This window comes from Micromys minutus (genome assembly GCF_963924665.1).
Source record: "Micromys minutus genome assembly, chromosome: 31".
Classification (NCBI taxonomy): Eukaryota; Metazoa; Chordata; class Mammalia; order Rodentia; family Muridae; genus Micromys; species Micromys minutus.
Genome location: NC_137966.1, coordinates 18,402,689 through 18,426,207, shown reverse-complemented (window position 1 = coordinate 18,426,207; position 23,519 = coordinate 18,402,689). Strand labels below are relative to the sequence as shown.

Below are 23,519 nucleotides of genomic sequence, written 5' to 3'. Positions count from 1 at the left end.
TCATTAAGCAGAATGTTTATCTCTTTATTTGTTAAGATGCATGCACATTGAATACAACATTCCAAACATAAGAGAGGAACCAGGCATAGCATGTGCCTGTAATCCTAGCACTTTGGAGAAGCAGAAAAATCAGGAGTTCAAGGTCATCCTCAACTCTGCAGGGAGTTCAAGACCTGCCTGATCAGTTTAAGACTAAAACTCCATAAATAAGTAAATAAATGAATGAATGAATGAATGAATAAATAAATAAATAAATAAGGGGCTGGAGAAATAGCTCAGTAATTAAGAGCTCTTGCTTGCAATCATAAGGACATAAATTCAAATCCTAACACCCTTGTAACAAGCTGGATGTCACCTCAAAATCTATAATCTCATCTGTGAGGGGTAAAGACGGAATGCTCACTAAGGCTTGTGGCTTCCAGCTTATAAGAGAAAACAGGAGACTACAGTTTAGGGAGAGAAAGAATGGGCAATAGGCTGTAAAGAAAGAAAGGAAGGAAGGAAGAAGAGAAAAGAAAGAAGGAAAGGACAAAGAAAGAAAGAAAAGAAGGAAGAAAAAGAAAGAAAGAAAGAAAGAAAGAAAGGAAGGAAGGAAGGAAGGAAGAAAGGAAGGAAGGAAGAAAGAATAAAAGAAAAACTTTTAATATAGATTTAAGTGTGGGCAATAAGAAAGGGAGAAAGAAAGAGATGCATATGATAATGACAGTGGCCTGTCCTCTAGAGTTGCTGACTTTGCCAGCTGGAAAAGTACTGCTGTGAGAATTGTAGACTCTCACTTCATAGTAAGAGCACTGGAAACTTGAGACTAGCAAAGGCATGGTTGTATGGCTTTGCAAAACTGGACATTCTCATCCAAGAATGGTGGCATGCTGACTGAGAAAAACGAAAAAAGGTTTTATAATCCTAATGCAAGCCTGTTCCTTCCTCTGGTGGTCTGAGTAAGAATGACCCCCATAGACTCGTATATTTGAATGGTGAGCATCAGGGAGTGAGTGGCATTACTTGAGAAGAATTAGAAACTGTGACCTTGTTAAGTGGAAGTATGTTGCTCTCGGTCCCATATTGAACTCAAGTTGGAAGAGGTGAGTCTGGTCTCAAAATGGAGGGCCATGACCAAAGGAACCAGAACAGCTGAGGAAGCTGTTCATTGGTGGGCTGAGCTTCAAAACCACAGATGACAGCTTAAAAGAACATTTTGAGAAGTGGGTCACACTTACAAACTGTGTGGTGATAAGAAATGGGGCACACTTACAGACTGTGTGGTTATGAGAGATCCTCAAACAAAACGTTCCAGAGGCTTTGGTTTTGTGACCTGCTCTAGTGTTGAAGAGGTGGATGCTGCAATGTGTGCTCGGCCACACAAGGTCGATGGGTGTGTGGTGGAACCAGAGAGAGCTGTTTCTAGAGAGGATTCTGTGAAGCCTGGTGCCCATTTAACAGTGAAGAAAATTTTTGTTGGTGGTATTAAAGAGGATACGGAAAAATATAATCCAAGAGACTACTTTGAAAAGTATGGCAAATTGAAACCATAGAAGTTATGGAAGACAGGCAGAGTGGGAAAGAGAGAGGATTTGCTTGTGTAACTTTTGATGATCATGATACAGTTGATAAAATTGTTGTTCAGAAATACCACACTATTAATGGGCATAATTGTGAAGTGAAAAAGGCCCTTTCTAAACAAGAGATGCAGTCTGCTGGATCACAGAGAGGTGGTGGAGGTGGATCTGGCAGCTTCATGGGTTGTGGAGGAAACTTTGGAGGTGGTGGAAGAGAATTTGGTCATGAAGGAACTTTGGTGGAAGAGGAGGCTGTGGTGGTGGAAGAGACTTTGGTCATGAAGGAACTTTGGTGGAAGAGGAGGCTGTGGTGGTGGAAGAGACTTTGGTCATGAAGAAACTTTGGTGAAAGAGGAGGCTGTGGTGGTGGAAGAGAATTTGGTCATGAAGGAACTTTGGTGGAAGAGGAGGCTGTGGTGGTGAGGTGGTGGCAGCAGAGGTAGTTATGGAGGTGGTGATGGTGGTATAATGGGTTTGGAGGTGATGGTGGTAACTATGGTGGTTGTCCTGGTTACAGTAGTAGAGGAGGTTATGGAGGTGGTGGACCAGGATATGGAAAACAAGATGGTGGATCTGGTGGTGGTGGTGGAGGAAATGAAGGTTACAGTGAAGGAGGAAATGTTGGTGGAGAAAACTACGGTGGTAGTGGGAACTACAATGACTTTGGAAATGATAGTGGACAGCAACAATCAAATTATGGACCCATGAAGGGGGCAGTTTTGGTGGCAGAAGCTCAGGCAGTGCCTATGGCGGTGGCTATGGGTCTGGAGGTGGAAGTGGTGGATATGGTAGCAGAAGGTGTTAAAATAAAGCAGAAATGGCTACAGTCCTTAGCAGGAGAGAGAGCGAGGAGCTGTGAGGAAAGCTGCAGGTCACTTTGAGACACAGCCACCGTTTGCAAAACGTGCAGCTATTGATTAATGCAATGTAGTGTCAGTTAGATGTACATTCCCAAGGCCTTTTATCTGTTGTAGCTTTGTCTTTTTTCTTTTCCTTTTCATTACATCAGGTATATTGCCCTGTAAATTGTGGTAGTGGTACCAGGAATAAAAAATTATGGTACCAGGAATAAAATATTAAGAAATTTTTAAATTTTCAAAATAAGAGGATGTCACTGGACGTCGGTTTTGAGGTTTCAGAAGCCCAAACCAGGCCCAATGTCTTTCTCTTCTTGCAGCCTGTAGACTCAGATGTAGAACTCTGTTACTCCAGCACCATGTCTGCCTTCATGGAATCATATTCCCTGACATCATGATGATCCTGGACTAAGCCTCTGAAACTGTAAACAAGCCTCAATTAAATGTTTTCCTTATAAGAGTTTCCGTGGTCATGGTGTCTCTTCCCAGCATCGGAACAATGAAAAAGACAAAAGCTGGTATCAGGAGTGGGGTATTGATGTGACAAGCCTGACCATACCGATTGTTGGCGGAATGTGTATGTTGGATTAGGAAAGCAATTGAATGCTTTAAGTGAGGCTAAATGGGCCAGGCTACTGTGAGCATGGAAGACAGCAGGATGGAGGGTGATTTGAACTGTGGAGGTCTGGATCAAAATGTTTCAAGGCAGAAGAATATTAATAGGTGGCCAAGAGACCATTCTTATGCTATTTTAGCGTAGAAAGGGATTTCTTTCTTCTTTTGTCCAAAAATGTTTGCCTGAGGTTAAATCAAAGAGTTTTGGGTTGGTGGCATTGTCAGAGGAGATTTCAAGAGAGCGTAGTAACAACTGTGTCATGTGGCTATTAGTAATCACTTTTATGTAGATATAGATGAAAAGGAGTAAGCTAAGCAAAGAAAATTACAAAATATGCTCAAAGAGTTTTTTAAAAAATACAGAAAAGCTTGGTGCTAAATAAAATCCTCAGGGCAAGGCCAGCCAAGTTAATCAAATTCCATATTATGAGAAGAAATTAAAAAAAAAAAAAAAAAAAAAAAAAAAGGTTTAAGCAGTGAAGGGACCCATCCACAAAAGAAAGCTGACTCAAGTGTAATTGAAGAAGGGGTAAAATTCCAGACCCATCAAACAGCAGAACTTGGCAGCTTTGGCCATGGGGTTCTGGCTTTAGAATACAAGGAGATTATGGAATCTCTCTCCACAGCCAAGAAAAGTCACTGATGCCAGGCATATACCAAGAGTGTCCCTGAATAGAGAGCCAGAGAGTCCTTTGGGCGAAGCTGAAGCCTGCATTGTGTTGAAGACCCTAAAATGTTTGAGAGGCCAGAGTCAGAGGATAATGAATTTAAACCTCTGGTCTGAAATCAAGCCCCAGTTAAATGTTTTCTCTTATAAAAGTTGCCATGCCGTGTGTCTCTTCACAGCAATAAAACAGTGATGAGAAGATGCTCCCTTTCTTTATTGGATGTTTGATACAATCTGGTCTTGTTTTTCCCTCTGACACATTTGTCGTCTTATTGTATTTTCTCCAACAAAAATGTATGAGTTCATCTATGTTTTATTTACATCCATTTTATGGTAAGACTTATCAAGTACATGATCTTATCATGTGTGTGGATCATTAGGCAACATCGGCTGGTAGTAATTTTCCATTCTAAATATCTAGTTTTGGGGGTAGTCATTAAACTAGAATTTTGAATGGCAGTAGGTAGCAGCCTGCCAGCAGGGGTCCGGTGCTTTCTGTTTGTCCACAATTGAGCCTAAGCCACTTTTATTTCTTAGACTCTTTACCACTGATCCAGAACTTTTAAAAATATATATATTAACTTTTGAGTCAGGATGACTAAGTTGCTCTGGCTAGCCTTGAACTCACAGTACATTCTAAGCTGGTCTCAGTTTTGCAATGGGAACTTGCTTCCTCGCCCTCCTAAGTACTGTGATGTCAAGCATGCTCCACCACATCCAGCTCTGTGCCTTACGGTCTATCTTAGTCAGGGTTTCTACTGCTGTAAAGAGGTACCATGACCACAGCAACTCTTACAAAGGAAAACATTTCATTGGGGCTGGCTTACAGGTTCAGTCTATTATTATCGTGGTGGGAAGCATGGCAGCGTGCAGGCAGACATGGTACTGGAGGCACTGAGAGTTCTACATCTTGAATCTCAGGGAGCAGAAGGAAACTACCACACTAGGCCTGGTATATAAAACCTCAAAGCTGGCCTCCATGGTGACACATTCCTCTAACAAGGCCATACCTCCTAATAGTGCCAATCCCTATGGACCAAGCATTCAAACGCAGGAGCCCGGGGGGGGTCATTCCTATTCAAACCACCATACCTTCATAACTTGAATTCTGTTTCTGCCGGTTAAGTGCCACTCTGAGAAAGCTTGTGATGACAAGTATGCCTATGAATGAGCTACTTCCAAACTCATTTAAAACAAACAAACGTGTGAGGCATAGTGGCACATGCCTTTAATCCCAGCAGCTGGGAGGGAGATACAGGCAGATCGCTGCATTTTGGGCCAGCTTTTTTAAAAAAAAAAAAAAAAAAAATGAGTTCCAGGAAAGCCAAGACTACATTGTGAGACCCTGGGTGAGGAGGCAGACTTTGGATTTTTCTAGCTTCAGTCACCATGGCTAGATCAGTAGTGGAAAACTAGGTCAAGAAAGATAGGAGGCTGAGGAGACAGATCAGTCAGTTAAGTGCTTGCTGAACAAGCAAGAGGACCCGAGTTCAATCCCTCAGCCCTACATAAAAAGCCAGGCGTGGTAACATAGGCTTGTAGTGCCAGCACTAGGGAAATGGTCAAGACGGGAGGATCCCTGGGGCTCACCGGCCAGCCAGCCTTGACTACTTTAAAAATTCCAGGCCAGAGGGGCTCTATCTAAAAAAGTCAAGGTGAATGATTCTTACACAATGATACCAGAGGTGTGGTGTATACACACACACACACACACACACACACATACACACACACCCCTAAAAGTGCACGCACCCACACAAACTCACACCAGATACACCCATACACAAAGACAAGGGTGAGTTCCCCGATCCAGATGGCAACCAGCAAACCCCATACCCAGAACTGGCCTGACCATGCCCATGACCCTGTGGCTGACCCCTGCAGCCCCGCCCTGGAACTTGTCTCCAAGTCTTCCTGGGTCAGAGGAGTGGAGGAAGAGGCGGGAACAAAGTATTTAAAGGATCTGGGAGAATTCTGGCACTTGAGGGTGTGACCAGCCGTCAGCAGAAACCCACTCATGGCGAGGATCAGGCTGTTTCTACTCCTGTTGCTGTCCCTGCCGCGGCTCTCCCCACTGCCATGGCCAGACACTGCACAGGGTGCCATGGCCGGCTTGATCCTGACTGCGTTAGAGAAAGCCACCTTGTTCCTGGAGGACAGGCTGCCCACAATCAACCTGGACGGTGCGGTGGGGTTCCAAGTGCTGGAAGGTATGTGACCCTTGCTCCCAGGTGGACACTAAGAAAACTGGTTCCCCCGGGACCTGAGACTCCACTGCCTCCCCTTGGAGAAGATGAGGACTCGGAGCTCTTCCTGGGTATGTGGTTCTCAGCCAGCTCTTACCAAACTTTGTAGAATGAGAACGGCCTTAAAGGCATTATGAGAAAGATTTGGAATTTATATTCTCAGAAGAAAAAGATTCCTTTGACAGCCCTTCCTGAGAAGGCTGAGAACACAGTGGGTAGACTGCCCTGTGGGTCCTTAAGGACAAGTCACTCTCCTAAGGGTGGCTGCAGACAAAACAGGAACCCTCCCCCAGACAGTGCCCCTACCTGGTTTCCTCCCCCTTCTGTCAAAGGCAGCTAAAGATCCTGAGAAAAACAGCCAAGTGTTTGTTAGCTTTAGGAGGCATAAGAGCCGTAAGGAGTGGGCTGGAAACTGGCCAAGACGCTGGAGACACAAAGGTGTGCACGCACACACGTACACATGGGAGTTTCAATGAGAAGAAGCCCACTGTCCAAAGTGACAAAAATCCTGTGCCTGATGTCCACCTGGACTTGTGGCCTGGGCATCTCCATGGAGACTCGCATCCCCTCTGGGCTAAGTGAAACAGGGAGGGATAAAGCAGGGCCAGAGTCCTCTGGAACGTGAGAAGGATAAGCTAGCTGTGGTGATGTATGCTTGTATTCCCAGTGCTCAGGTGGCAGAGGCAGGGGCATCATTGTGAATTTAAGGTCAGCCCAGTATACATGGTGAGTTCCAGGACAGCCAGGACTACAGAGAGAGACCCTGTTGCAAAAACAAAGAAAAGAAAAGAAAAAAAGAAAGAAAGAAAGAAGGGAGAGAAAGAGGAGGAATTGTAGTTTTCCTAAGGCTAGCTTTTCTGTTTGTCATAGTAGGTACAGTGCCAACCCAACCCCATATTTGTAAGAACCTATGAAGATATCTTTTGTTTTATTTTGTTTTGTTCTTTGTTTGTTTGTTTTGCTTTTGTTTTTCTCAGACAGGGTTTCTCTGTGTTAACCCTGGCTGTCCTGGAACTCACTCTGTAGACCAGGCTGACCTCAGACTCCGAGATCTGCCTGCCTCTGCCTCCCAAGTGCTGTGACTAAGGGTGTGAGCCCTCATTGCCCAGCAAGATATGTTAAGTGGTAGATGAATAAAAATTGGCCCTAAGAACATATTCACGCCACCATATATCCCTCCCTTCTTCTCCCTCAAAGACTGCTCTCTGCCAAGTTTGTACAAAAAGCTGGGCTTCATACAGTGCTCTCTCCGTACAATAGAAAATACTATACATTAGCTCATTTAATCCTAAATTGCTCTCCCACCCAAGAAGTAATACTTAATGATGATGAGGAAGAGAGATTAAGTGACTTTTTTCAGGCCAGGTGATAAAGAAGAAAAGAAAATAGAGAATCCAGACTTGAACCCAAGCCCAGCCCTAGAACACAAGTTCTTAGCCACAGCCACAGCCCAGATGAGCTTTTGAGAAGCCTCCTTTCCACTCTGGGCCATGAGTAGAACCTTGTGTGCTTGGTCAGATGTTGGAATGAATGACTTCCAACCTCCCCTTCCAGTGCAACTCCGAGGGGTCCAGGAAAAATGGGCTCACAACCCACTGCTGCAGCCGCTCGGCTTGCGCGCTAGTCAGCTAGCCAACACGTTGTCTACACTCCTCCAAAAATCCATCTTCTACCTCAAGCAGAGTGACCCTGCATACCTACGAGGTAAGTGCAGAACGGGACTACCTCATCCAGAGCAGCATCCTGGGTGCGCACAGAAATGCCTAGGTCTGAGCCCTTACATACCTACGAGGTAAGTGCAGAACGGGACTACCTCATCCAGAGCAGCATCCTGGGTGCGCACAGAAATGCCTAGGTCTGAGCCCTTACATACCTACGAGGTAAGTGCAGAACGGGACTACCTCATCCAGAGCAGCATCCTGGGTGCGCACAGAAATGCCTAGGTCTGAGCCCTTCCTGAAGGGCTCACACTGTCTTCAGGAAGGCACAGGTGACCCTCTTCCTGGTTTCTATCCAGATTTCCCATCCTAGACCAGGTAAGCATGTCAGAGGTAGCCTGCGCCCATGGTTGTGGTATTAAAAAGGTCTTCATCACATTGCACAGAGAACCTTATGCCTATCACTCTGTATAAAAAAAAAGAGAGAGAGAGAGTCCATCACCTTGTTCCCTTCCAACCTATAAACCTGACTCATCTGTTCCTGGTGGGGATGGGGACATGTGTAACTCCAGTGTCTATAATGTGACACTATTCCTAGGCAGACATGAATGTCTATCTACCCCAGATAGGGGAATGATGACAGGCCAAACTAGGGATGCTGAGCCAGTAAGTTTATCAGGGTTACCCACAGGACGTGAAGAAGGGGTTACTCGTGGGAGTATGGAGGACTCAGTGACACCTATGTCACTGAAAACCAGTGCAGTATAGATGATGACTTTCACAAGCTGGAACCCTTGCCATCTATAGGTCAGAATCATGTTCATTTTCTCCACTAATAAACAAATTAAAAGGCAGGAGAGCTCTGGAGCACACAGGTGACAGCATAGATGCCCCCAGACAGCAGAACCAACAAACTAAGTGTGAATAGGTGTGCACACAGCAGGTACACAGAGACACACCCCTGCCCCTGCAAGGTAGAGGGCTCTCCTGGAGAACTGGGGGCTTTAAGGGTCCTTGGTGAGCTGGAATGAGTCTCCTTCCTTTAATTTAGGATTGGTCCATTTAGATGAAGAAAGGGAAAGTGAGAGAGTCCCATAGCTTTGTACAGGCTTAGATTTTTCAAAACCTACTTTTAATAAGGGCTCCTAAATGCTTTAACCTCCCTTCTAGCCCACCACCCTCCAGAGGTAGTGGAAAGGAAAGGTTAACAGGGCAAAGGAGGATGCAGACCTATTTAGAAATAGCTCTTTGGAGCAAATCAATCTGGGTTGCCAGGATATCAGCAGCTCAGTTCACACAAATCAGCAGTTTCAGCTCTATCCACTTGCAAACACCACTCATGAATCAGCAAGGGCAGATCAATCCAGAGGAAACCACAACGCTCTGCCCATCGGCCCAAGTCTGAGGCAGCCACGAACCGCCAGAACACCACCAGAAGTTCTGTGTTGTTGTGTTTCTATGAAGTCACAACAAACGATGACCAACAAAGAATGTTAAAGCATACCAATACTACCCGACATCATCAGCAAAGGTCAGCATCACCATAGCCCAATGCTGACCAATAAGGCATGGCAAGGTGTACCCATAGCAATCCAGTGCCATCCACTGTCCTTTGGGTTATATTTATACCCTTCCCAAACATCACATGTTCTCTCAAGCATCTGCTTTAGCAAAGCATCCCATGCCCTTTTCGCAGGCTGCCTCCAGAAAAACACCACATGTCTCTTCTTAGCAAAACATCCTCCCATGTGTCTGCTTCAGCCAAAACATGCTCTCAGAAGACAGTTTCCTGGAAAACATCACATGACACAACTGAGTCTCCAAGGAAACCAAAATTTTTTTACTTCAGCTTTGGGTAAACATATCCTGGTCCAGTCTTGAGCATGTCTGAGGAGCCCGGGCCAGCCAGCCAGAAAGGAGGCCTCACAGGCAGGAAAAAAAGCCACTAGGCCTTAGTGTCAGGTCAGGAAGGTAAGGCAGAAGCTTGGAGTTTGTCACCTTGAATATCCATCTGTGGCCTCTTTTCCTGTCTGTCTGCCAGAGCTGTCTTCTTCCTGGCCCTTTGGAACCAACAAGTTCATTGCATGACTTGTCATCGGCTTGGCAGGTCACAGACTCTTTCAGGCTGCTGGGATGGTTTCTACCTCCTCCAGACCTTCCTGCACAGATGAAGCTGTGTGGTGGTGAGACCTGACCCTTGCCACTGTACCAGCCTCCCCAGAAGCCCCCTGACTGGGCACTGTAAGAACTCCACTGTACACCCCCACCCTGGAAGTCTGGGGCCTTTTATCAACACCTCAGACTTCCAGGGTATGCTGTGGATCGAGGCAAAGCCTGTCATAAATCCTTGCTATTGATGAGGGAAATGTCCCTTCCCTGGGAAGTGAGAGACTTTGTGTATTTCAGGGTCATAATAGCCCCCCTTTAAATATTTTTTAAAATTATGTATATGAGTGTTTTACCTGCATACACACACACACACACACACACACACACACAACACACACATGTTGAGTACCACACAAATGCCTGGTATCTGGGAACTGTGTATTTAGGCAAATCCTACACCCTGTTGCCCTGTTGATTAGTGGAAATTTGTTTTAGAAAACAAAGACCAGAGACGTGGCTTACTTGTAAAGTGCTTGCCTAACACATACAAGGTCCTAAGTTCCTGCCTAGCAATATATAAATCAGCCTCAGTAGTCCACACCCAGAATCCCAGCACTTGCTGAGGTGGAGGAAAGAAGGAGTTCAAGATCATCCTATATAGTGAGTTTGGGGCCAACCTGGGCTACCTGACAGGAAAAGGAACTGGAGTGATTCAAACTTTTTGCTCAACCCAGGGAAAGCTCAGGCAGAGCTAGCCGCTGCCTGTTGAGGGCTTAGGTCTCAGGGAGGGTGTCCTGCAAGCTTTATGTCAATTTAACAAAAGTTAAAGTCATTTGGGTGGAGGGACTCAACACTGAGAAATGCCTCCACGAGATTTGCCTATAAGAGAGTCTTGATTGCTGTGGGAGGACCCTTCTCACTGTGGGAAATATCACCACTCCTGGGGAAGTGATCCTGGGTGCTCTAAGAAAGCAGGCTGACCAAGCACTCCTCCACAGCCTCTGCATCAGCTCCTGCCTCCACTTTCCTGCCGTGTTTGAGTTCCTGTCTTGTCTTCCCTTGGTGACAGAGTGTGTGGCCTGAGAGCTTTAAGCTGACATAAGCCCTTTCATCCCCCAAGTTGCTTTGAGCCGTTGTGTTTTCTCACAGCAGTAGAAACTCCAACTAAGAGGAGCACACACTTTCTGGGCTGGGAATAATCAGCTGTGTTGTAGCTCTTGGTCCTTGAGAACTCAGTACACTGGCTACCTCTCCTTCTCTACAGAGTTCCAGCCAAGCATTCAGCCTGGGTTTTGGAAGTTGCCTCATGCCTGGACACGCACCAATGCCTCCCTGGTCTACCCCTGGCTTGAGCCCCTGGACTCTTTCTCAGAAGAAAGCAGCGATTCGTGCCTGGTACAACTGCTAGGAACCGGGTGGGTCCCCTACCTCCCCAGTACCTGAAAACCTCATAGTGTCCCCTTGAGCCTTTGGCAAATGCAAATGAGTGTGCACGGACCCTCAGCAGCCCTTGCCCACCCTGCTCCACAGACTCCAGGTCTCACTTTCCCTGAACCATAGCATTTAACCTCCTCCCCAAAGTGCCTTTCTCTGAGTCCCTCAGCACACAGGACAAAACCTCAATCCCTGCTTTCGGGTCCCCATGCACCTCCCACTCAGCCTCTGGAGCCTCTTTACAGACTCCATGGGTCCAGGAAGACGATGATGAACATAGTCTTATTCCCTGTTTCCTTCTGCAGCTGATAGGCTTGCAAGAAGGCCAAGGGCTCTTTAGTGCAGGGGGCAGGACAGGAATGGTGAGGTCACTATCTTCTCAGCCTCCTTCAGAGAAGGTGCTAAGCCACAGGTGACCCACAGAGAGGCTGTGCTCTGGGTGCTAATGTATACTGTCATATAGGATATGAGCAAGTGTGTTAAGACCCCCTGAGTTGCTGGGTTTAAATGGTCCTTTATTTAGGAGACCGATGGGAAAGATATTTGGGGACTTCATGGAACAAGAGGACATCAGACACTGGTGGCTGTCCAAGCCCAGGACAGTTCATCATCGTCCCCTCTGAGCTAGATCAAGACCAGGACACAGCCAGTCATGGTGTCATGTGGTGTCACATGTCTGTAAGTCCCAGTACTCAGGGAGGTTGAGACTGGAGGACCAGGCTACAGAATGAGTCCTCGTCTCAAGACAAAGGCCCACGACATCTGTATTTTATTTGGCAGCCCTTCTGCTCAGCCCAGAACCCTCACCCTAACAATCACTGAGGGAAACACAGTATGGCCAGCCCCAGGGTGGGATGGAGAGGGAACGTTATCCTCATCAGCGAGGTTGTCTCCTCCCAGGACCGACAGCAGTCAGCCTTGCAGGCTCTCCAACTCCTGCAGAACCCTTATGACCAAGGCCGGCTGCTCAGGCTACAGCCTCTCCCATCAGCTGCTCTTCTTCCTCTGGGCCAGAATGGTAAGTGCTGTGCAGGGAAAGAAAGCCGATTCTCAGCTCCCCTTCTCCCGCAGCCTGCAGCCTGCTGTAGCGACCCTGTGTAGCCACACTTCCTGGCAGCCCTTGGAGCTGCCTTCCGAGTTCCGCACAGTGTTTGTTCTCATGATCGGCATTACCTAGCCACATCGCCCACCAAACAAGAATGCCCTCCAGTCTAAGCCCTACCAGTAATGTCCGACCTACGAAAGCACCATAACAGGAAACTGTAATCCTACTTAAAACATTATAAAGCTTTCCGAGATTCTTTTTGTAACTCTCCTCTGTGAAGATGACAGCAGCTCAGAGTGTCAAGAGGTTGCACACACTTGCATGGCCTTCCCTTTCTGGAAAAAGACTTTGAAGCTCAGAAAGGCTAACGAGTGAGCCAAGGTCACTCGGCTCCTAACTAACCAAGCCTGAATGTGAGCTGACTCCAGTGGCCTGCAAAGTGGGGAAGGAGGAGGGACCTTCCTTTCAACACAGCCCTGACAAGCCCAGCTAAGAGCTGCAGGCCTTCCCGGCTGAGCATCTGTCTCCCACACACCCCTACCCATCTCCTGTTGTCTATCCTCCAGCAAGGGTGCACGGAGGGACTGTTCTTCCACAGCCAGTGGTACATGGACATCTTCTGTGCCAATATGATGGCCCTGAACCAGCAAGCTGAGGCCATTGGATACACCTACCCCACCCAAGACCTCTTCATGGAAAACAGTGAGCCTCACCTTCTGCTCTCCGGGTAGAGTAGAGAGGTTTTGAGAAGGGAGCCGCGTGCTCACACCCAGGGTCGCTAGATTAAGCAAGTAAAAACAGAGGGCACAGGGCTGGGGAAGAACTTAGGTGGTAAAGGGCTTGTTTCACAAGCATGAGGACATGAGTGTGATCCCCAGAACTCCTGTGAAAAGGCCAGCTATGGTGACACATGATATGCCTTGTAATCCTAGAGCCAAGAAACAGAGATAGGGACAGGTGGATCCTGGGGGCACTGGGGAGGCAGAGACAGGTGGATTCTGGGGGCACTGGGGAGGCAGAGATGGGTGGATTCTGGGGGGCACTAGGGAGGCAGAGACAGGTGGATTCTGGGGGCACTAGGGAGGCAGAGACAGGTGGATCTTGGGGGCACTGGGGAGGCAGAGACGGGTGGGTCCCCTGGACATGGTCGCCAGCCAGCTTAAGTGAATGGGTAAGTCCAATGTTCCCCCAAGAGACCCTGTCTTGAAAACTGGGGTGGAGCTGGCAAAATAGTTCAGGGAGGTTTAAAAAAAAATGCTCACCTTTAAGCCTGTGCACATGAATTGTCCCTGAGATCACGGAGGAAGGAGAGAAGCAGCTTTCACAAGCTGTCCCATGATCTCTACACACACTCCATGACACACACAGTAAGAAAATAAACGTTACAATAAAAAATAAGGTGGACAAATCTTTAGGACTGACAGTAGTTAACCTCTGGCTGCTGTATATACTTGCACACATTGCTTGTGAGGGGCTTAAATGCAACTGACCATTGTGTGTCTACGTGTCATGGGTGACTTTGTCCACCAAGTCTCTACAGGGGGAGTTCTGGACAGACTGGTTGGACAGACTGGTGAGCTGGCACACAGACACCCCACCACCTCCACCAAGCTCCTAGAAACAAAATAGAAAGGGATCCCCTGGGTGGCTGCTGTTTTGCTGGAACATCCAAACACCCTCACCCAGCCCAACTCCTGCAACTCTGTGATAGCGCAGGAGAGGCAGGGCCAGGGCCTGACAGCCTCTGGTGGCTGAGAGAACCCAGGCCCCATAACCCTAGAGCAGAGGAGGCTGAGACAGACAAGTCCTTTAAGCGCCGTCCCTCCCGCCCTTGTGTGGTGGCTCAGGGTCACAGAAGAGGTGAAAGCAGGCCTTCAGAGGTGCCTTGGTGTGTTTGCAGTTATGTTCTGTGGTCTGGCCGGCTTCTCTGACTTCTACAAGCTGCGCTGGCTGGAGGCCATTTTGAGCTGGCAGAACCCTCACGTGGGCTGCTTCGGGAAGCCTGGTGAGTTGCCTTCCGCCCCAGCTGGGAGCACTGCTTGCTGGTGCCCCAGCCTCTGGGTCACTCAAGGAAAGGATGACCTGGAACTGAGAACAGGTGCTGGTTGAAGCAAGCACCCACGGAGGTAAGGGAGTGGTGTTCTGAGAGCCCAATTCAGCCAGTGGGAAGCCTGGGGAAAGCTGCACTTGCCTTAACAAATTCATCCCTTCAGCAATCCCGGAGCAGCTGTGAATGCGCCAGAGAGACTTTTTCTCGGTGCCAGAGAAAGTCTGAGCTGTGGGGGATGGGTAGAAACTCCCGCAGCACATGCCAACTTCTGCCAAGAGCCGAGAGAACACAGAACACTAGGGAAGGCTCCTTAGGCAGAAGCTATCAGGGAAGACTACCAGGATGAGGGTATACAGTTAAGAAACCCAGGATGAGTCTTTCCAACCTTGGGACATGTGACCTCAGGTTGACTTTGGGCTAATCATGACCATACGTCATTTACTTACCTTCTTTGAACCTTCCTTCCCTGGCTTGTGCCTGCCACAGGACAGATACCCAGGAAATACCATAATTCTGTTGAGAAGCTTGGGATCCTTAAAGCAGCAACTACCTTTGACATAAGGGGAAAGCTAAGACATGGTAATGTGTTATGGCTTGGTAATACGAAGAGACATGGTGATGTGATACACTAAGGCCTGGTGATCCAGCCCTGTCATCCTAGCCACTGAAGGGACTGAAGCCAAGCCGGAAGATCAGAAGTCCAAGGCCTGCATAGCCTTAGAGTGCGCTTCAGGCTGGCCTGAGCCTCAAAAATGTCACTTTTTAAAGGGGGCGGGGCTTCAAGGAGGTGTAGGGTATAAAGACCCTTGTCACCAAATTTGATGACCTGGACTCACGGGGTAGAAGAAAACTGATGCCCACAAGTTATCTTCTGACCTCTACACGCGCGCGCGCACGCACACACACACACACACACACACACACACGCACACACACTAAAATGTAATAGTAATTTTATTTTTAATTTATTTTTATGTGTGTGAGGGTTTTTCCTGCATATATTATGTCTGTGCACCATGTGTATGCAGGGCCCACAGAGGCCAGAAGGGGACTCAGTGCCCTTAAGACTGCAGTTACAGTGCTTGTGAGCTGCCATGTTGGTGCTGGGAGTCAAACCTGGATCCTCTTGGAGAGCGGAGCATCCTCTGAATCCTCCTGACCACTGAGCCATCTCCCCGGCTCTAGTAATTTTTTTCAAAGGGCAAAATGTGGCATGCAGGCCCACATGTGTAAGATTCTATCCCACGTACCAAAATCATAAATAAAATAGGTGAAAGACATTTCAAAAACAGAGACTCACATTGATTATCACATCCATTTCGATACCAGTGCTTGGGAGGCTGAGAACCTACCTCAACACAACAGCTCTGCCTGGTAGTGCACGCCTTTAATCCCTGCACTTGGGAGGCTAAGGCAGGAGGATCTCCATGAGTTCAAGACCTGACTGGTCTACAGAATGAGTTCCGGGGCAGCCAGGGCTACACAGACCCACGTCGCAACAAAACAATATTACAATGGTTTGTAGAATGCAGAGCTCCAGTCCCAACATTTAAAGAGCCATCAGGCAGGGTAGACCCTGCACTTGTTAGGAGCCCCTCTAGAGGTTCTGATGGAGGGGAACTTGAAGAGCTAGGGATCTGAAGATAGGCACAGAAGAAACCCAGAGTCCCTTGAGGGTCAGAGAGGAAGAGGCTTATTGAGTGAGTGTTAAAGTTTACCCCGAGAACCTCACCTTGGCTTCTCTCCAGACACAGAGCGCGAACCTTCCGAAGTTCCACATCAGCAGGGCGTTCTGAGGAGAGTGCGGAGGCGGGAAAAACTGTTCGCAGGTAACTAATACCCAGAGGCTCACTTACCCATCCCCCAGACACTCAAGGCTTTCACTTGTGCCCCCCAACCCCCTGGTACTGGGGGATAAGACTTTGGGTCTCCTTGCTGAGCGCTCTGCTACTGGACAACTCCTACCTGTTTGCTCTCAGTGGAAAGAGGCCTGAGCCACTGATAGAGGCAAGAGCAAAAGTCAGCATCTTAGTTCTGTGCAAACATCAATATGCCCACTTAGAGCCTAGAAGATTGGCTGGGGGGGGGTGGGGAGGACTCATATAGCATTTATGATGGACTGTATTGGCCAGAGAAACAAGTTTGCTCCCAGCAGCTCTCCCTTCTCTCAACCCAACAGATGGCTGTTCGTGCCACAACACAGCCACCGCCGTCGCAGCCCTGGGTGGCTTTCTCTACATCCTGGCAGAATACCACCCGGACAATGGAGAGCCATATCTATCCACACAGACACCAGCAGACAACTACCAAGGTGGTGCTGCCAGCCCGGATGTCCGGAGGGTTGGCAGGCCCCTTAGCATTTCTTAAGTCCTGGAGCTGGGGGTCACCTGCGGAGGGGGCATTTGAGGAAAGTGACCAGCTAACCCCATCACCACTTCTGGGTGAGGCACAGTCCATTGGAGCTGAGTCTGTTGTCTTTGGTGTGCGTGTGTTAGAACATTGGTTGAGACAGGGTCTCACCGTGTATCCCTGGCTGGACTGGAACTCATCCTGCCTGCTTCCGCCTCCAACTGCTACGATTAAAAGTGCAAGCCCATCTGTGTGTGTGTCGGATCTTGAAGTGTAGTCTAGATTGTGCCCAAGACACTCTTGCCTCCACTTCCTGTGTGCTAAAATCACAAGTGTGTGCCACCATTGTTGGGATTCTGTAAACCCCATCCCTCAGTTACCTAGCAACAGCCAGGTATACCCCACCCCTCAGTTACCTGGCAATAGCCAGGTATGTTCCGCCCCAGTGACCTGACACTATAAAAGGAGCTGCTTGCCCCCCCCCTCTTTTGGCCTCTCTTGCTCTTGTGCTCTTGCAGCCTTGCTCTCCCACTCCTACCCCTCCACTTCCCTTTCCCTTCCCCCTCTCTCCCACGTGCTCAAGGCCAGCCTCTACTCCTCTACTTTTCTCTCTCTCTCTCTGCCTCTACCACCCTCTTAACTCTCCCATGACCTGAATAAACTCTATTCCGTACTATACCGTTGTGTGGCTGGTCCCTCAGGGAAGGGATTCCCAACATGGACCCCTCAGAGGCATCTCCCTTGCCCTCAGGCCTCGCCGCACCTCCATGGGCCATATGCCCCCCACTCTCTTCATCCTTCCCCTAACAACCATACCCTGGTGGGAGTTAAAAAAAAACTTGTTTTCTCAGGCATAAGGACAATCTTTAATGACTTCAGGATCTTTGTTTCGAGCCCCCATTTCAAGCAATACAAATCCTCAATGGACCGATGTCCTCCTCTGTTCTCTGCAACTGTAAGAAAATAACTGAGTCTAGGTGATTCCTATGTAAGGGAAGATGTCTTGCTTAGGGTTTCATTGCTTTGAAGAGCCACCATGACCAAGGCAACTCCTATAAAGGACAACTATTAACTGGGTGTGGCTTGCGGTTTCGGAGGTTCAGTCCATTATCATCATGGCAGGAAGTACGGCAGCCTGCAGGCAGACATGGTGCACGGTAAGGAGCTGAGGGTCCTACATCTTGATCAAAGGCAGCAGCAGGAGACTGTGTATCACACTGGGCAGACCTTGAGCATAAGAGACCTCAAAGCCTGCCCCCACAGTGACACACTTCTTCCAGCAAGGCCACACCTCTTGATAGTGCCACTCCCTATGGGCCAAGTATTCAAATACACTAGTCTATGGGGGCAATACCTACGCAAACCACCACAAAGGTTTACTTAGCCTACGATTCTGGAGTCTGCAAAGTGCAGGGCCGTCGTACCGGCATCAGGTGAGGACCTGTACGCTGCTTCATAACATGGCAGAAGGGAAGGATGTGTGAGACACAGATGGGGAGAGAGGCTAGAGTAAGACAGATGTGCACCAGGATCACAAGCACACTCCTGACCGAATAGCATGACTCCTCCCAGGAGGACCCACAGCCAGGTTGTCTACAGCCTCGCCCCATCTTTTGTCATTTTGCTTCAGGTTTTGTTGTTGTTTGGGGTTTTGTTGTTTGTTTTTGTTTGTTTGTTTATTTGCTTTTCCTAAAACAGCGTCTGGCACCGTGGCCCATGTTAGCATCAGACTCAAAGCTCACCCTTTCCACCTCAGTCTCCTGAGTACTGGGATTACAGGTATGTGCCACCGTGCCCGACCTGAGGTCCCACTTCTTAATAGTGCTAGAGTGGTCGTTAAAGCAGTGTAGTGGCTGGAGGAGGAAGTGAGTCTGGGAACACCCTGTGGCCATGAGAGGTGACACGTGCTGATTTCCACATCCTGTGCACAGAAGTCTGAAGGTCCTAAGGGCATGGTGTATGCAGACCCCGCACTGTACAAAGGCCATGCAGACTGCCCAGGGGTTAGCACTGTGCTTTGACCACAGCCTCCCGTGCTCTGTGTCCCTGGACAAAGTCTGAAAAGTACCTATCTCAGTATGACAATCACAGTGTGAAGATGATGTCCTTAGAGTGCCAAAGGCTGTGCCTGTCACACCTAGGGCCAAGCAAGTGTCACCTGGAGTTAGAAGATTAGATTGTCACAGAATGATGTCCCAGAGCATCAGAAGGGGCAGCTGGCCCTCCCTGAAGTGTCTTCCCCCTCCCACTTCTTCCCACTGACTTAGGATGTTATCTAAATGCTTTAGCGTTTCAGAAAAGATCTTCTAGAACATTCTCAGGGGTTCCGTACCATCTCTAGGGACGATGGCACACTGTGAACACTGCTTGTGCCAGGCTTTAGAATAGAACACAAGCTCCCAACTCAATCCAAATCCAGAAGGTGCTTTGCCATAAGTGGAAAGACGGCTGATACCCTTGTGTGACAGTCAAGCCACGCCAGAGCCTGGGAATTAACATGCCCTGTGGAGTCATCTGACTTGATGACACACACCTGAGATCCCAGCACGAGGGAGGTAGAGGCAGGAGTATCAGGAGTCTTGGGTCAACCTTGGCTACATACTGAATCTAAGACTAGCCTGTACTACATGAGACAGTGTCTCAAGCTGCCAAAGAAAGAGAACTAGCCATGCAAACCTGACAACCCACTTTCAACCTTCAATGCAAACCAGGTGTGGGTGGAGCAAACAGCTCACGCCTGTAGTCCCAGCACTTGGGAGGCAGAGGCAGGCCGATCTTTATGAGTTCCTATTAGCTAGCCCTTGTCTCAAACTCAACGAGATGCCAGATCTGGCAAGATGACTTATGGAGTAAAGACACTTGCCTAATGATCTGAACCTGGCCCCAAAACCTTCAAAGGAGGGAACCCACTTCCCTCAAACTGTCTTCTGACCTCCACACTTGTATCTTGGCATGCACAGAACCCACACTCCCCTATGTACAAATAAATCACTTTTAAAAGATGGATGTGGTGGTTCATATCTATAATTCCAGCCCTCCTACCTGGAGATGGGAGGCAGAGATGGGAAACGCTCAAAGCCCAACAGGCAACCCGACTAGCTAGCACAGCAGCAGAAATAAGAAAGAGCCTGACTCAACAAGAAGGAAGTTAGACCCAACTCCTAAAGGCTGACCTTTGACCTCCACACATGCACGAGTGCATGCTCTCACACACACACACACACACACACACACACACACACACACACACGCTACAGAAGAAAAGTTTAAAGAAGAGATATGTCATTAAGGTTTTTAATAAGTAACCAACTCCTTGTTCTTGTGCCCTGCTGGAAACCAGTGATAGAAGTGTGGAACTGATCATTTAAATCTCTCCTTTTGCCTAATCTTCCCGTACTGTGCCCAGGATACCTTACCACAACCCCTCTTAAGTTATCAGAGCCAGGAGCTGTGCCTGGCATCCAGAGGTGAATTTGACCATGCTTCTGAGGCTTCTGTCTTCTTAGGGAACCAGGAACCTGAACCTAACACCTACTGGCTTTAAGGATTTCCTTAGCATCACTTCATCAACACAAACACAAACGGATTACAGAAGAATTCTGCCCACCCCATCCTTCCTGAATCTGAGCCGGGTTAGTGACTGAGCTGAACAATGATGCAGTCCCAAGGCTTAAGTTACTAACCAGGGCTGGAAGAAAGGAGGAGAGCTTGTGCCGACAGGTCAGCTTTATATAAGGGCATCCCCTCGGGGAATGCAGAACCACACGGAGGGCTGGAGATGTAGATCAGCACACACACACACACACACACACACACACACACATATATACATAAACACACACACCATAAAAGTAGAGCAGTCTGGCAATGGAAGGACCAGCTTGAGGTCCTGAGTTCTAGCCCCTGCACCACACAAAAACAGGCATGGTGGTACAAGTCTTCAATCACAGCCCCTGATAAGTGGAGGCGGGAGGACCAAGGTTCAAGACCAGCCTGAGCTACATGAAACCTAAAAGGTTAATTCTGGAGTTCATACTTGATGGACATCCCGTCTGCCTCAGTGATGGCTGTGGTGGAGGCACCACAGTTGCTCAGGTAATTTCGGAAGCCCGAGGTTGCCTCTGCTAGTAACACTAACTCTCCTGCAGCTCACAAATAATGAGGGAGAGATAATATGAGATAATTGTCCTGGCATCTCTGCCTTCATATCCCTACATCCCCTACACTGTCTGCCTTTGGCTGGAAATGTAGATGCTGATCATCTAAGAAACATTTTATTCAAAGCTGTAACACAGGTGGGCCTGCCCACTGCAACGTGTAAATTCTCTTCCACCCCTTCCTTCAATGTCTCCCCAGCTCACACATCAACCATCATCCCCCACCTATATCCACAGGACCAGACCAAACCTCAAGGCCAGGATGCTATACAAGAAGATGAAGGCTGCAGCGGGAGGAGCTCTGCAGTTCCTGAGTTTGCCCATGGCCTACCAGCCTGCAAAACTGAAGGGCAGAAGGTGCGTGCATGTGGGAAACTGTTCCTGATGGTAACAGGCAGGTGCCAGATTTTACTCAATCCCCAGAAAACAAAACAACAAAGAACCTGATTCTTTCCTTTATGTAGTGTCAGTCTCACCCGGCCTCCTCTATGGCCCGTGTGCCTCAGGGACGCAGGAAGACATCTGACAAAGGATGAGACAGGGCTGTTGCTAATAGATCGCTTGGTCTTGTTTCCTTGTTATGGTTCTGTTCTTTTTTTTTTTTTTTTTTTTTTGTTTTTTTTTTTGTTTTTCAAGACAGGGTTTCTATCTGTAACCCTGGGCATCCTGGAACTTGCTCTGTAGACAAGGCTGGCCTTGAACTCAAGGAGAGCCACCTGCCTCTGCCTTCCGAGCGCTGGGGTTAAAAGTGTGCAGCAGCATAGCCCAACTAGGTCTTGGTTTGTTGTTGTCATCCTTTTTGTTCATGTCCTTTTCCTGCTTCCAACAGATCCAGATGCTGGCAGCAGAGGCTCTCCCTTCCTTCTTCATGGCTCAGTCTAAATGGGCTGATGGAGCCCTCTATCCTTCACCAGCAACATCAGGCTCGGCTTCGCCATGTGCCGCCCTTAGGTCTGTCTCCCTCAAAACAACTGATCTTGGACATGGGGACCAGAAGCTAGTTCGACAGTTAAAGTGCTGGAATAAGAGGGAGATTTCAGATCTCTAGAAGTCACGTGACTGCAAGGCGGGTGCAGCGGCCCTGCACTTCTAGCTTCTGAAGGCAGATACAGGATTCCCCCAGAGCAAGCTAGCCGGTGAGACTAATCATGGCGGATTGATTGAGAGGCCTTTTCCCAATGAATGAGGTAGAAGAACGATCACTATGATTCCTGATATCAACCTCAGGCCCAGACAGACAGACATGAACTTTTATGTAAAATGAATCATTTTTATTATAAGAGTAAATAGTAAATTAATCTGGCAGCTGTATTTCTTTGCCTTTGCTAGTCCCCAGTCTCAGAGAGACTAAGATTTATTAAAATTGCCCTGAGCCAAATACTGAGTAATCATTACTCCGTTCTAAACCTCCAAGCTCATCCGTCTTCCTCCCAAACATTTCCCCACATTATTTGCATCTTTCCTCTCTGTTCTAGCTCTCTTCTGATGCTTTCTCAGCCTCTCCTCACGGTTCCCCTCCTTCCCGTCTCTTTCTCCACCCCTCCTAGAATCGGAAGCCCCACCTATTCTCTCTAAAGCTTTCTATTGGCCCGTTGGCTCTTATTGGCAAGGCAGAGAACGAATGAGGAGCAATGCTTATACAAACTTGAGACAGCAGCCTCTAAGAGTAAATATAACAAAGCCATGTGCTGACTGAAACCTGATCGTGGGGTGGAGGAATCAGCATTTGAAATAACACAGGGATAAACTTTACAGTGTACAAAAACATCCAACCAACCCTCCAGCTCAGTTGTCTGCCCTGCTCAAACACAACAGCACCTTTGCGGGGAGAATCAGACTTTAAAACAGGTAAGAACAGAGTCAGAACTTGCTTTATCAGTGGCCTGCTCCTGGCAGCCTGAGAGGAAAGAACTTTTGTAGTCAGGGAGGATGCTGGCAGACCTGGCTTGCTGGCTGAATGCCTTTAGCAAAGAGCAGAGACATGGTCCCACCACATCAACATGGTGGTGTCAAACCGTATCATTTAACATCCCTCTCCCCCAAGAAGAACATCCTTTCTGAACTGCATTCACAGGAGCTATAGTTACTTCAGGCCTCAGAGTCATTTATGAAGAGCTGTTTGCTGGCCTTGACTGTATTAACGTCTAAGAACTAGCACACCAGCCACGCAGGCTCTCTCGGAGATCTCAGAAGAATCTGGGCTCAGTCCACAGCACAGTCTGCTGGCTGCCTCTGAGTGGCTGTGGTTGCTGGGCATTGTTGTGTTAGAATCGCGGCTCGAGACCGTACCAGGCCGGTACAGTTCCGCGTGAGAGAGGTTTATTGTGGGGGGAGGGGGCAAAGGGGTCAACAGAGATGAAGGGAGAAAAGAGAGGAAAGGGGTCGAAGGTCAGGAAGGATCTGCCTTTTATTTAGGCTGTGATGTAACCGTTAGCAGGTAAAGGTGGGAAGTGGGCCAGGTGGACTCTGGGCCTCCGGGAATGTATGGTGGGTGATTACCATGGCAAGGGATGTGTGGGTCCCTGTCACCTATCGGTGACATCATCATCACTGCTGGATTCGGAGATGACTTGTGACCACAGTGCTGGTTCCTGACTGTAAAGCCAGTTTGTGATGCCAACAGGAATCTTAGACATCACTTGGCCTGTGGCTGCCCCTCTCCAGTGGCTGCATTGTCTCCACGTAGCCTTGCTTTCCCCTGTGTGTATCTGTCACTTCTCAGTACAGCAGTCGGACTAGATCTGCAATCACCTCAGCTCTAAGATGACCTCATCTG

The 23,519-nt window shown here is 48.3% G+C and overlaps 1 protein-coding gene and 1 pseudogene across 5 annotated transcripts; both read left to right on the top strand.

Moving 5' to 3' along the window:
• Positions 1 to 1,099: 1,099 nt before the first annotated feature.
• On the top strand, positions 1,100 to 2,361 carry LOC308440309 (heterogeneous nuclear ribonucleoprotein A3-like; annotated as a pseudogene). Its single transcript has 2 exons — positions 1,100 to 1,831; positions 1,981 to 2,361. The product of its transcript is annotated as a heterogeneous nuclear ribonucleoprotein A3-like (transcript).
• Positions 2,362 to 5,712: 3,351 nt separating this feature from the next.
• On the top strand, positions 5,713 to 17,203 carry LOC308440134 (UPF0764 protein C16orf89 homolog; the record flags this gene model as incomplete). Of its 4 annotated transcripts, XM_080942091.1 has the most annotated exons (8): positions 5,713 to 5,905; positions 7,496 to 7,645; positions 10,973 to 11,123; positions 12,043 to 12,160; positions 12,754 to 12,889; positions 14,088 to 14,192; positions 15,986 to 16,066; positions 16,417 to 17,203. In XM_080942091.1, the coding sequence occupies 8 exons, from the start codon at positions 5,713 to 5,715 to the stop codon at positions 16,602 to 16,604; spliced, it is 1,122 nt and encodes a 373-aa protein (XP_080798217.1). In that variant the 3' UTR covers positions 16,605 to 17,203. The 4 variants fall into 4 exon arrangements, with proteins under 4 accessions (XP_080798217.1, XP_080798218.1, XP_080798219.1 ...); XM_080942092.1 differs by lacking the exon at positions 7,496 to 7,645; XM_080942093.1 differs by lacking the exon at positions 14,088 to 14,192.
• Between the last annotated feature and the right edge of the window lie 6,316 nt (positions 17,204 to 23,519).